The 13,904-nt window shown below is 45.2% G+C and overlaps 1 protein-coding gene across 1 annotated transcript in view; it reads left to right on the plus strand.

The window, feature by feature from the left end:
• pacsin3 (protein kinase C and casein kinase substrate in neurons 3) overlaps nt 1–11,517 on the plus strand; it is a 34,413-nt gene extending 22,896 nt beyond the window's left edge. The window contains 6 exon segments of the mRNA XM_027281503.1: nt 2,984–3,098; nt 4,767–4,789; nt 7,205–7,244; nt 7,247–7,320; nt 8,092–8,267; nt 10,143–11,517. Of these exon segments, the coding sequence (XP_027137304.1) occupies nt 2,984–3,098; nt 4,767–4,789; nt 7,205–7,244; nt 7,247–7,320; nt 8,092–8,267; nt 10,143–10,258 (544 nt within the window). The 3' untranslated portion in view covers nt 10,259–11,517.
• The last annotated feature ends 2,387 nt before the right edge of the window (nt 11,518–13,904 follow it).

The following is a 13,904-nucleotide window of genomic DNA, read 5'->3' on the forward strand; positions in this document are numbered from 1 at the left end:
CCGATCATGTCCACGAGCGACGCGTTCATGTCCACGAGGGAGTTCCGTCATTGTCCACGAGGAGGACTGTTCATGTCCCAAAGAGTGAGGGACGTTCATACCCGAGGAGAGTTCATGTCCACGAGAGACTGTTCATGCCACGAAGAGAGTCTGTTTCATGACACGAGAGAGAGACTGATCAGGTCCACGAGAGACGTTCATGACCACGAGAGACTGATCATGTCCACGAGAGACTGTTCATGACCACGAGGAGGGATGTCATGCCACGAGAGCTGTTCAAGTCCACGAGAGGACGTTCATGTCCCCGAGAGGACCGTTCAGACAAAGAGACCTGTTCATGTCCACGAGAGACTGTTCATGGACTCATGTTCAGCACGAGACTGTTCATGTCCACGGAGGACTGTTCATGACCAGAGCACGAGACTGTTCACTTAGTCCACGAGAGACTGTTCATGTCCACGTAGGACTGTTCATGGTTCCCGAGAACTGATCAGGTCCAGAGACTTTATGTCCTGAGCGACGTGTCCACGAGAGACCGTCTCAGTTCCACGAGAGACTGTTCATGTTCCCGAGAGACTGTTCCTGTCCCTGAGAGATGTTCATGCCACTGAGAGCTGTTCCATGTCCAGAGCGCCGACGTCCAGAGATCTGTTCATGTCCGACGAGAGGAGCCTTTTTTAGGGTCCACGGAGAGATGTTCATGTCCCGTCAGAGGATGTCAGGTCACGAGGATTGATCAGGTCTCAAGAGAGACTGTTCATGTCCACGAGAGACCACCTGTCCTCTGACAGTGACTTCGTGTTCTAAAATCAACGCGACCCAACCTAACTTTAAAATGCAGCTGGGTCGGTGTGCGTTCAGACTGGTTTTAAATTGAACTCCTATTATCTCGTGGTCTTTCTCAGCAGGGCGTTCATATTTTATCATCAGTCTTCTCTGAGCTGTTCTCTGCTCAGTTACTGTCAAACGGTTTTAAGAGAAACAGCGCTCAGGCATTTACCTGCCGCTCCTGGAAATCAGATCCGGATGAATAGATGCAGGTTTTTTCCTTCATATCGTGTCCGAGTCTAAACAACCCAGCACGAGCTGATAAAGCTGAGCAGAAAAATAGCACAAACAATTCTCTTATCTACAATTCCTCCTTTTAAACGGAGGCTTCAGGAGGAGGCCCGGCCTCCTGAGCACACACTGTATCAGAGCTGCAGGGTTATGTACACACTTTATTAACGCGGTTATTAAAGCAGGAGGTGATTAAAGGTGCACTGATCGATGTTTATGATAAACAAGGAGTGAAAGCGTTTAGTGTCTTTCAGCTCATTGTTGGTGGAGACCAAAAACGGAGCTAAAAGGAGATTTTTATCAGTGTTTGTGTTCGCGCTGTTCTGCTTCCCCAAAGTGAAAAAATCTATTAATGCAGCTTTAACTTAAAACACACAGCAGCTACATTAACGAGATAATCCAGGCTGAGCTGCCGTTTATTTTAGATACACGGCCATCTGTGTCGTTTCTGAGCAACATTTGCATAGGAAATCTGTTTTTGTTTGATTTGTCGTCGCCGTTTCAGAGTGTAAACCCACTGTGGTGAACATGTTCAGCTGTACTCGGTATTTGTTCCCGTCTGTCTTTCAGCCTTTTATTTCACCAAGCTCTCACCAACCACTAAAAAGTCAGTCCCACATTTACTCTTGTCCGGCGGCTTCTTGCTCGCTCACTCTCTCCTTTTCTCTTCTTAGCTTCCTCCGTCAGCGTCCTCTTCACTCTCTCTCCTCTGCCATTATGTCCTAGATTTGCTCAGCCGGTTCTTATTCTTTATCTTTCTACATCAGCAATGGTTAATTATGACGTCATGTGTTTCCCCTCAGCTCTACAGAGCATTTAACATCTTTTAGCTCACGGTTACGTTGCCTGTTCGCCCGGTAGCTCCGGTTCTGGCATGCACTCCTCCTCTTCTTTTTCCTGGTGATCCAAAATGTCTGTGGTACAAACACTACGCTCCCCTGGCTACCAAACTGAGCTAACAGCAGCTAAACGACTGAGCTACATGAGCTAACAGAGCTAACAGACTGGCTAACATGAGCTAACAGCAGCTAACGACTGAGCTACATGAGCTAACAGCGCTAACAGATGAGCTAAACATAAGCTAACAGCGCTAACAGACTGAGCTAACATGAGCTAAAACTGAGCTAACGCAGCTAACAGACTAGCTAACATGAGCTAACAGCTGGCTAAACAGACTGAGCTAAACATGAGCTAACAAAACTGAGCTAACATGGAGCTAACCGACTGAGGTTAACATGAGCTAACAGCAGTTAACAAATGAGCTAACAGCAGCTAACGACTGAGCTAACATGAGCTACAACGCAAGACCTGAGCTAAACAGCAGCTAACAGACTGAGTAACATGAGCTAAACCATGAGCTACCCGGCTCAGCTAACAAACTGAGCTAACTAGCTACGGCTAACAGACTAGCTACACAGCAGAGCTAACAGGACTGAGCTAACATGAGCTAACAGCAGCTAACAGGACTGAGCTAACACTGAGCTAACAGCATAACAGACTGAGCTAACAGCAGCTACCGTTTACTTCACTGTCCATCATAACTCTGTAATCACAGAGAGTTGAGGCGGAGCAGCGGAGGACATCAGAGGGAAAACCAGAAAACATTTCCTCCATAAAAATATGATCCCGTTCACCAGAATCAGTGAAATAGTTGCTGCTGTGTGACTTAGTGCCGTAAAAGCGTTACGTACTTCTCCCGACCCGGAGCCCAAAGTTACATAGGTGAGAACAGACGTACGAATGACAGAGACACCGTTCAGCTGATCACAGGTCGGTCACCTGATACAGGTCAGTGTGGGTACCTGACAAGGTCATGGGCATCAGCAGCGAGGTCAGACGGTAGTTCATCAGAGAAATACAACACTGGCATGTTTACATTTGACGTTTTGTTGTAGACGATATCGACGTTCACTTCGTCCAATAGGTTCAAAGTTCTGTACCGGGACCTCGGTCAGACCATCCAAGCAGCCAATGACACTGAAGATCTGAGATGGTGGAAGAACACCCACGGACCGGGCATGAGCATGAACTGGGCCACAGTTTGAGGGTGATGGACCCCACACACACAACACACACACACCACACAACACACAACACAACACACACACACGCATATATAACTTTATTCATCATGTTTTTCTTCAACCATCTTGATGAAAACAAGAGTGCTGTGCAGGCCTGCAGTAGCTGTTCTGTGTGTGGTGGTGTGTGTGTGTGTGTGTGTGTGTGTGTGTGTGTGTGTGTGTGTGTGTGTGTCAGAGACAGACTGAATATTAAACCAGGCTTCCACTGAAAGCCTTGTTGTGTTTGGTCTGAGAGCCTTCGAGTGGGGTCAAGGTCTGAAATCACACACACAGACACACACCCACACACACACACACACACACACCCACACACACACACACACAACCACCACAACACACACACACACACACACAGACATTACGATACAGTTGCAGGTTTATTTAGTCGTCGTGGAAATCTACAGATTCCAGGTCAGCTCTGCAGAGCGAGCCGCCGAGGACAAACTAATATTTACACATCTCCAAACACAGACAACAGATTCTGGGAACAGAAGGACAAACGAGCGAGTTTGTTTCTTCCACACTCGCGTCTGTCCAGTAAATGTTTACAGATTAAAACATCTGTAAGACAGCACACACACATTCATACTGCATCAAACATCTGCATTGTTTAGATAGAGTGTCTTGTAACATTGGACTCACTGTTTAGCCCCAACTACGTAACTTGGTCAGATTTTTTTGGTTATGTGCCTCTGTCTGTTTGCACAGGGTGTTTTATTTTGGAAATCAACCGGATTCTCTGTGCCTGACTTCCTGTCAGCTCCGAGCTGCAAAAAAAGTGAACCACCGAGCGGAGATCCACTTCTGGTGGGGTTCGAAACATTGACTCGCTCCACACAGAACATGTCGTATCAGAGCTGGGTCGACTCGTGGGTACCCACATGTTCTTAACATCTGGACTGTTATCAGCCTTTCTACAAGCTAATTAATGACTGATTCCACCATCGTATTGCAGACAGCTGCTTGCACCGATGAGCTGCCAGCGTGTTTACACTCCAACTGTCATGAAGTCCCCAGAGAGAGTCCAGACTCCAGATCTACTCACAACAATCCAAATCCACTTCTGCTCTGCTTCTAACAAGAGTCTGAAAGCACATGGAGGACCGAGCAGACCGTCACGTCACGAGCTTTGTCTGTTGAATTTCGGGGTTAGGTCTTCCAGTTTCAGCTCGACGCTGACATGAGAGTTAAAGACCAAACACACAGCCGAGTGTTTCAATCTCAGTGTATGATCGTACGGCTGCCTGGAAACTGAAACATGAAGAGTGAACCGTCTTGCGCTGCAGCTTCTCATTTATTCACTCTGAAGATAACATCTTCTTATCCCGGAGTGAAAAACCTCAGACGTCTGTTCAGCTCTTAAACTGAATTCCTTCGTTTCCTGAGAGGCTCTGTGGATCCAGCCTGACCGCGACGTTACTGATTGTGATCGGGTATTTCAACACCTCCTCCACTCTGTGTGATTCCCTTCGTCGTATTGTTCTGTTTTCTGTTCCGTAAAAAGACCGGCAGACCCGATTGTCCACTCACAATAGCGATACATCATCTGGATTCCCGCCCTGCACTTTTTATTTTTGGCACGGGGAACTGGTTTCTATTGCTGCTCCTTGAATTTCAAATCAGACAAAAGAGTCGACATGTGACACGTAAATATGAGCAAGTGGACCACAGAAGTCTGTTTGAACATTTGAAGTGTTTCACATGCATGCGTTCATTCACACCGACGAGCGTTTGCTCATTAAGTAAAGATCGGAGTTCACACAGAGGCTGACGAGCTTCACTTCAGAGCTGCAGTGATGCGTTCGTTAACAGGAAAACATGGTTTTATGGGCTCCAACAGGACGATGTGGACCCGTGAAAAGCAGCACCTCCTCATGTGAACTGAACAAAATGTGTCTGCAGTGATTGACAGAGCAGAGGACTGCGTCTCATTTACACCAACGAGGGAAGAGAAATATGGAGAGTCTTTGCGGTTGGAGGCTGCAGACGGCAGAACAAAATCAGAATGTTCTGATTTAAAGTTGTTGTAGTTTAAGCTGCGTGGAGCCTGGAAACATCTGACCTGATCCAAGTCTCCTCACCTGATTAAAGGTTACTGTATTCAAACTGCCATAAATATCAAGATGTCATGCACTTTATAAAACATGGACCACAGGTTTCTGAAGAGCCGTCATGAAGTTCAGTGCGGCAAAGCTTCAGGCCGAATAAAGCCACCTGTCAATCAAAGCGTCCACGCTCTTAATCCTGCATAACTTTAAGCCTTAATATAATGTGAACAGGTGAGTTGTATATAAATTCACCCTCAGTACAGTTGCACTGAACGGGGAAATTAGCTACAGAGACCAAAACTGTTTTTTGTACCAGGCTGTAAACATGTTTATTTCTGCTGTGAGTTGGACATTTGGACATGGGGACTTATGGAGATGCTCAGTAGCTGATTTTAAAAAACATGTTTCTTAAAGAATCTTATGAATTCAAAAACTTTCTCGATACCCGGTCCTTCCCTTTGTCAGTCGACAAATTTAGATCAACTCGAGCGTTCAAAACATTTAATAACGTTTAAATCTCTAGTTGTGAGCAGCTACTCTGTCCTTGTACGTCTGCTCTCACTCTGTAACTCCGGCTCCGGGTCGAAGAGTTTGACAGTTTTCTTCAGGTCTGAACGGATTTCTTCCTCCCGTCGTCGTGCGGGTGAGAATCCGTCCCGCGGCGACAAAGTGAACTCTGTGTTGCTCCTCCGTTTTTCCAGGCTGAAAATAGAGCAGAGCGAGATGTTGGCAGAAGAAATGAATCTCCTCTGTCCTCTGAGGAATCTCCTGGCGTTCCACAGCGCCGCTGACACGCAAACAGAGAGCCTTTGTCCACACACACACACACACACACACACCACACACACACACACACACACACACACACACACACAACACAACACACACCACACACACACCCACACACACACACAACTTGTGTTTTTCTACTTGTGAGGACTTTCTGTCGACTACATCCATTCATAACTCAGACGTTAAATGCTGCTACGGCTAAGACCTTAAAATCCTTATTTCTGAGTGTGTGTGTGTGTGTGTGTGTTTGTTTTACTTTAGGACATCTCACACACACACCACACACACACACCCTCGTAGTGCTGATAGTTTGGAGGTTGTTATGTGCTCCACTGGACTGTAAATACCAGTAACTGTATCCACAGCCACCTACTTCTGTCAGCAGCCTGTTATCATGGCCTGTGTGTGTGTGTGTGTGTGTGTGTGTTGTCTGGGTGTGCTATATTGATGAGGTTCCTTACCAGCAACTGAGACAAAGCAACTTATTGTGCACACAGAACATGTCGATAACAGAAAGGATTCAGTTTTTATCACCGCAGGTGTTTTCAATCACATCCATTTCTGAATCTTCCCATGATATCTCACATATTTTATTAGATCTCTGTTTATTGGCCTCAAACAGCCACCGTACACTCACGTCTTACCCTAGACCTGTGAACCTTTCGGGGGGGTTGTGATCATCGTCTTGGCTCATGGAGAAGTTCAGCTTCAGGACTTTCTGTCCAAGACGGGCGCTGTATCCGTGACAAGAAGCTCGGTGCGGCGGCTCTGTTTGTAGTCCTGCTTCTTCCCTCGCTGGCTAATCTAAAAATGGTCAAAGACCTGGATCATCAAACCATCTGAACCAGAACTCAACCTGACCATTGTTGTTTTTATCTATAATCAGGTACTTTGTTGCCCGACTTAATCGACTGAAAATGAACAAGCCGCCATCAGCTTTATTTCCTGTCTGTTCAGGTGAAAGTCCTGGTGTGGGTGTGTCCATTCATCCACCTCGAACACGTCACTGCTCGGACTCTGACGTACTCTGTCACTGTCAAACTCACTCACACACGCCTCTCAGAAATTCCTTCAAACAGCTCATCAGTACGAGATACGTGCTTCAGACATTTTAAGTGGGAACGAGTGTCGTTTCTTATCATTTGTGTGTGTGTGTGTGGTGTTGTGTGTGTGTGTGTGTGTGTGTGTGTGTGGTGTGTGTGCAGGAGTGGTCTCGGAGAGCGAGTCGCCCATCAGCAGGAAGGAGCGAGGTGGACACTCTGGGACAACCTGGTCACCCTCACCAACATCGTGTCCTCGGGCGGAGACGACGTCCCGCCAAGTCCCATCACCGGCAGGTAGGAGGACACCCGTGTCCAACTCTGTCACGTCGTCCAACGTCTGTCCAACGTCTGTCACGTCAGCTGCAGACAGTATTGTTACCACGTTTGATTACAGGACGCCGGCGTTGTGTAATTACTCGCAGACGTTGCTGTGCAGTCAGACGAGACAGAGCAGAGACAGAGGCAGCATGTAGTTTGTTACCTCGTAGTCACCCTGAGGAGTTCACATCCTGAACACAACACACTCTAATTAGTAGCTAGAAAGGTGTGTGTGTGTGTGTGTGTGTGTGTGTGTGTGTGTGTGTGTGTGTGTGTGTGAGTTAGAGACTCCCTGAGCAGTGTGTTTCCTCAAAAGCAGTCTTCTTGATTTAACCCCATCATGTCTGCTGCTGCCGTCGTGTCCGTCTCTTTGTAAACTGAGATTTCAGACTCGTACTTTGTGGTTTGTTCTCCGTCGTGCATAAATTCAACAGTTAAAGTTCAAATCTGGACACTCAGATAAAACGACAGGACAGACGGCTGTGCGACTCCACGGTGACGGCGGCTGTGTGACGTCGCTTCTCTTGGTTTATTTACAACACCTCAGCTGGAGCGCGTCGAGTTTAAAAGGGTACACGTGATGTACGGTGACCCTGAGAAAATCTGAGCCACAGAGATCACAGCTGATAGAAGATTTTAAATAAACTTCTCTAACTTGTCGTGATGCCTTCAGGTGCAACAACATGATTCTTCTGGCTGGTTGACATGTCCCAACCGTCTGACCTCGTCTCTCGTCTCGTCTCTCAGGGTGAAAGATTACTCGTCAGACTGGTCAGACGATGAGAGTCCAAAGAAGGTGCTCGCTGTGAACGGCGTGGGCGAGGCCGAGGACGAGGACGAGGAGCATCAGGTAGAGGGGGTGCGAGTCCGAGCACTCTATGATTACACGGGCCAGGAGGCCGATGAGCTCAGCTTTAAAGCAGGTATTAACACTTACTAATGCTTCCAGAGGGGAGGCATCACAGGGGGGGCGGGGTTAGATCATCACACTGACGCTGCTGCGTCGTTTTTGTTCACCTGTGATGCCTCGTCCTAACACACTCACACACTCACACACACACACACCTGGTTACACCTCACCTGTCTGCAGCTCGTCAACATGAAGCGCTAACGAGTCCGTCCGAGTCACAGAAACATCTCAGCCGTCTGTGACTTGAACTGAATCGTGGCTTCAAACGTTCAAACCACTGATAACACGAGCCGTGTGTGTTTCTGCTGACGGATGTGAAGCCTGAGCAGCTTCACATCGTCTCTGGCTGCTGATTGGACGTGTGTGTTTTTTAAATAAAATAAAAGCATATCGAGGAAGGATTCATGCTTTTATTTTGAAGGAATAAACTCATCTGGGTTGAATACTTGAAGTGAAACTGATTTTTTCTGATGCGTTTGTGTCTGATGAGGAGAACAGGTTTTTAATGTAGTCCAGCGTTGAGCGAGAACACAACGTAATCCTTTACGGGAAACCGTGCACCGTCACTTTACGTCCACGAAAAGTTCAGTTTTTGTCACTGACAGCCTCAGATTGTCATTAGAAGAGATCTTTGTAATTAAATATCTGTGTTCAAAGCCAAAAACAGCGTAACGCTTCATTTAAACTCGACAGAAACAAAATAAAACCAAAACTTTAGTTCCAATCATCGGTGGACCTGAGGCAGGCTGTGAAGTTGGACATTTGAACATGGGGACTTATGGAGACTGACTCACTTCTAGATCCAGCCTCAGGTGGATGTTAGGGGAACTGCAGTTTTTTTTGGCTTCTCTCCTGATATTTATCAGGATTTATTTAGTCTCTTTTTTTGGCTTCTCTCCTGATATTTATCAGGATTTATTTAGTCTCTGTGGAGTTTGAATGAAGTGTTACGATGTCAGGAGGTAGAATTATTATTATTATTATTATTATTATTATTTATGCTGCAGCTTTCTCACTCGACCAGTTTTAAAAAAATCCCCGTTAGTCACTTTGACAACAGAAAACATAAATAAAGTTTTCTCACCTAACGACTGGAAATAAAACATCCTGTGGTTTTATTTCCTGATCCGCTGAACGTTTATCTGATCCTGTGGTTTTATTTCCTGATCCGCTGAACGTTTATCTGAACGCTGACTGTGTGTTTCATAGTAACTTTTTAATAATAGAATGATTTTGATCTGAACTCTGTCAGATGATATGAAGTGGTTGTGTCGTAGCACGTGCATGATGGGTACACCACGGCGAGCCGACCGACCGTTCATCTGAATTTGCATTAACGCGACTCATTCTCAAATTCATGCAAACAAAGTCCGTGCATCACATCGAGGTTGATCTCTGGATCATCCGTGTTGATCGAGGCAGTACAGATCACTCCTGAAACATATTTTAGCTTCTGTTCAGCAGGAATGTCGAGAACGTTTTGGACCCTGTCAGAGCATCACCCAACTGACGAGCCCACGAGCCGAGCCGGTACATCCAAATCTGTCCTGGCTGGGTTCTGTGTGCACAGAAATGTTGATTAATCTGCGTTAAAACAAAAAACCAACACAAACTTTGAGCTAAAAGGGGCTAAGAAGTTCTCTCAGGTGTGGACTGGCCTTTCAGCAGAAGGTAAGGTGGAGCTGTACTCCGTCCTCTTCATGAAGGTTTAAGGAGGACGCAGAGTTAATGTGACGTGAGACACCTCAGTTTGGAAAAGCTTAGCCAAGCTCAGCTCAGCTTAGTCTGAACCGGCACCAGATCCCTGATGAACCGGGACAGCGGGCCTCCAGTCTGGACCCTTCTGTGTATATCTGAATGCTCCTTCCGTCCTCTTCTTTCTTTCCAGGCGAGCAGCTGCTGAAGCTGGGTGAGGAGGACGAGCAGGGCTGGTGTAAAGGACAGCTGAGCGGCGGCCAGGTCGGCCTCTACCCCGCCAACTACGTCCAGGCCGTTGCCTCCTGATGGCGCCCCTTCCTCCACCCTTCCTCTTTGGTCACACAGCCAACGGTACGACGACGCTCAAGATGCCAGGACCAATCACAAGCTCTTAGCGCTGACACGTAGACAGTTTCTGACAGTTTTCCTGAACACGAGCCGGTTGGAGAACGCTGTTTGTTCAACGAGACGAGACGAGACGTCTCTCTGGAGTCCTGCCAACACAAACCGACTTTGTTCCTCTGCTCGCTGCGATTCTCTTTCATTTCTAGAGTCACGTTTAATCAAAGAAGACGAAGCCTGGGTGGGACAAGAACGGATCGACCACACCGGCCGACTGAAACATCCGTCACACGTCACTCAAACCATGCTTCTCTTCCAGACAGTTGGCTTAGCTCAGCATAAAGGCCGGTTTGCTTCCCTAGACTTGGGAAGCAGATTCTGCCTTAGAAATTAAAGTCAACGACGACCCCGATACGTCCGATCAGAAGCTTAAAACTCACTAAAGATTAGCAATGAGCAGGCTAGCTGTTTCCCTCTGTTTCCAGTCTTTATGCTAAGCTAAGCTCACTTAAAGCTCATTAAGTGAAGATGAACACGTTTTAATAAAGTATTTTGTCAGCTCGGTGAAAGCGGCCGTGGTGGTCGGAGATGTAAGACTGTCAGTGCCTTAGGCCAGAAATGTGACAGCGCCGCCCTGCTGTCTGACCGAGGAATTAATTACCTGCCGATCCCAGTGGATCTCCTCTCACCTTTGACTGTACAGGCAGCACCTGATTGGCTGTAAACCTCTCATGCCCCTCCCCCTTCGTTAGCTCGGTTATTTTGTAGATTTTTAGGTGTGACACTGAATTTTTGTTTGTTTATATCAAAATTATTCTGATCATGGACGCTTTAAATATTTTTTAAGAATCACAGTCGACATATTTACTTTATAATTTATTTCCCTCTTTTTAATTCAGCAATAATCAGTCTCACCGGGAGAGTTGACTGTTTTAGTTTTTTTGTTTTGCCGTGCAGCGATCATGAAGCGCACGCGCCTCAAACATCTAAAAAAAAAATGAAAAAAGTGATTTTGTTCAGTTTCTTTTGGTTTTTTATGTTTTTAAGTTTGTGGTTTGTGTGTGAGGGAAAACTCCGAGCATCGCTTCAGCTAACCCGCGTAGACAGAGAGAGATAATTAACATTAACGCTGCCGTGCTGCTTTCCTGATTGAATCTGTCCTTTTCTTTACAAACTGTAACATAAAGTGGGAAGCAAACAATAAAGAGCTTTCTTCAGACCTTGTTTTGTCCTCATGTCAAGTTATTAATAAAAGTTTGGAAGTGGGACGACTTATTTCAGACCGTCAGAGTATAGACAGAGCGACTGCTTTCTACACCTGCACAGGTGAGTTTGGTGTTTCTGTGCTCTGGTCTGATGAGTCCAGATAGTTTGAGATCTGTTCAGTTTTAATGACAGCAGTGACATCTGCTGGGAAACTCCGTCCCCAACAGGACGTGAACCTGCTGTCACAACTTATTGGTACACTACTTTACTCACAAAGTACTTCCTTTAAAGCAGTCCATGAGGAGGCATATTACTATTAACTTTTAAGTATTTTAAGTATCCAGGCCCAGGTGAATGCTGACAGGTGTTGAACCGGAGCTGGGCTCAGCAGCCTCTATGGACATGATGGCAGAGGAGAAGAGAGTGAAGAGGACGCTGACGGAGGAAGCTAAGAAGAGAAAAGGAGAGAGTGAGCGAAGCCCTAAGCGGTTATTCATTCATAGATTTTATTTCCTCCATTTTCTGTTGATAACAAGTTAATTTAAGATCTCATTAATTATGTCGTTACCTTGAGAAATTAATCACAAGAAAAAAGGAGAAATAAAGTGTATGAATGTGTGACCGCTTGGTGAAAACATTTTAAACATCTTGTTCAGTTTTCTCAGTTTCTGCCCTAAATTTTTCCTCTTTTATTCTTTTTTAACTTTAGTTGTTTAGTTGTTTCATGATCGTTTTCTGCCATTTGGTCTTTTGACCAATGTTGAAACAGAAATACAGATCTCAGAAGATGATCCTGGTTATATAAAAGCCAAAATAAACGTCACAAATATTAGATTTAATGCACAAGTTTACACAGCGCACCACCTTTCTTAGTACTACCATTATGACTTCTGTTGAAATAAAGTATGTCACTAGAAAGCACAAGTTTATTCCTGAAAATATTATTTATTGTCGACTGTGGCATCATTAAGAGAAGTGGAAGTTTTCTAAAATTTCTCTTTTGCAAAGTTTTTACCTCGTCTCACTGTCGCAGTGTCACATTTCATCTTGTAACTAATCCTGTACGTATGCATGAAGGCGACCACAGAGCAGGCTGGAACAAAATGTTACATTAAAAACTTGTTTTGAATTCTGTCGTGTTTTGAAAGTATAATATGTTTTAAAATGAAATTTTCCTTCACATACCACTAGAGGGAGGTTGCATACACGTGCCTTAGTAAACTGGTGAATTAAATAAAAAGACAGTTTGAGGCCAAAAATATGAAAATCTGCAGACAGTTTTATTAAATCGACACATTTTGTTTTCCTGTACAGCAAAAATCAAAAGTCACAATGATAAATCTGTTACGACTTCACGTTACGTGGCATGACGTGTGAAAAGAAACAAACCGCACGCTGATGAAGGTCGTACACGTAAAGCTCGAAGCAGCTGATGGTTTCTATCAGAGCGTCGATCAGCTTGGACGTTTTCGTTCACAAATATTCAACACGTAACCGAAAAGCTGCTAAAAAGAACCATCACACCTCCGTGCTTTAGGGTGGGAACCACACATGTAGACACCATCCGTTCACTGCAGCGCTCAAACTGATTTCCGTTCTTTGTGTTTCCTCAGAAGCTGTCTCCAAACTTTAGTCCGGTACCGTTCATCGAGTTAGAAGTGCAAAATAAAAATATGAATCGATCGGAAACAAAATAACGTTTGCGTCTCTTCAGTTACAATTAAACAAAACACAAAACAAAAAGTTTATGGCTTGAACGTCGGTGAGCGATTACTTTCTATCTTGGATTTTGTTGTAATGACCTCACGAAGCCAAACGTCCTGTCAGCTTCTTTTTTATTTATTTATTTACTATTTGATGCATTTCTAATAATATTTACTGTCACCTGGTGACTCAGTACAGCTACGAGAATCAGAGATGTTTCTAAAGTTTCCTAACTCGATCGTGAAGTTTCACCGTGGCACGTCAGTAACACATGAAGCTGCTTTCAGCAGCAAAACAACCATTAGCTTAGCTTAGCACAAAGACTGGAAGTAGGGGGAAACAGCTAGCATGGCTCTGTTTAAGGTTAAAAACGCGCCTACTAACACCTCGAAAGATCAACGTATAACATGTGTGCTGCAGTTCCTCTAACGTCCACCTGAGGCTGGCTCCAGAAGTGAGTCAGTCTCCATAAGTCCCCATGTCCAAATGTCCAACTTCACAGCAGAAATAAACATGTTTACAGCCTGGTACAAAAAACAGTTTTGGTCTCTGTAGCTAATTTCCCCGTTCATGACAACTGTACTGAGGGTGAATTTATATACAACTCACCTGTTCACATTATATTAAGGCTTAAAGTTATGCAGGATTAAGAGCGTGGACGCTTTGATTGACAGGTGAGGTGTTGGTTGGTTTGTTTAAC

The sequence above is a fragment of the Larimichthys crocea genome, chromosome VIII (genome assembly GCF_000972845.2).
Source record: "Larimichthys crocea isolate SSNF chromosome VIII, L_crocea_2.0, whole genome shotgun sequence".
In the NCBI taxonomy this organism is placed as follows: Eukaryota; Metazoa; Chordata; class Actinopteri; family Sciaenidae; genus Larimichthys; species Larimichthys crocea.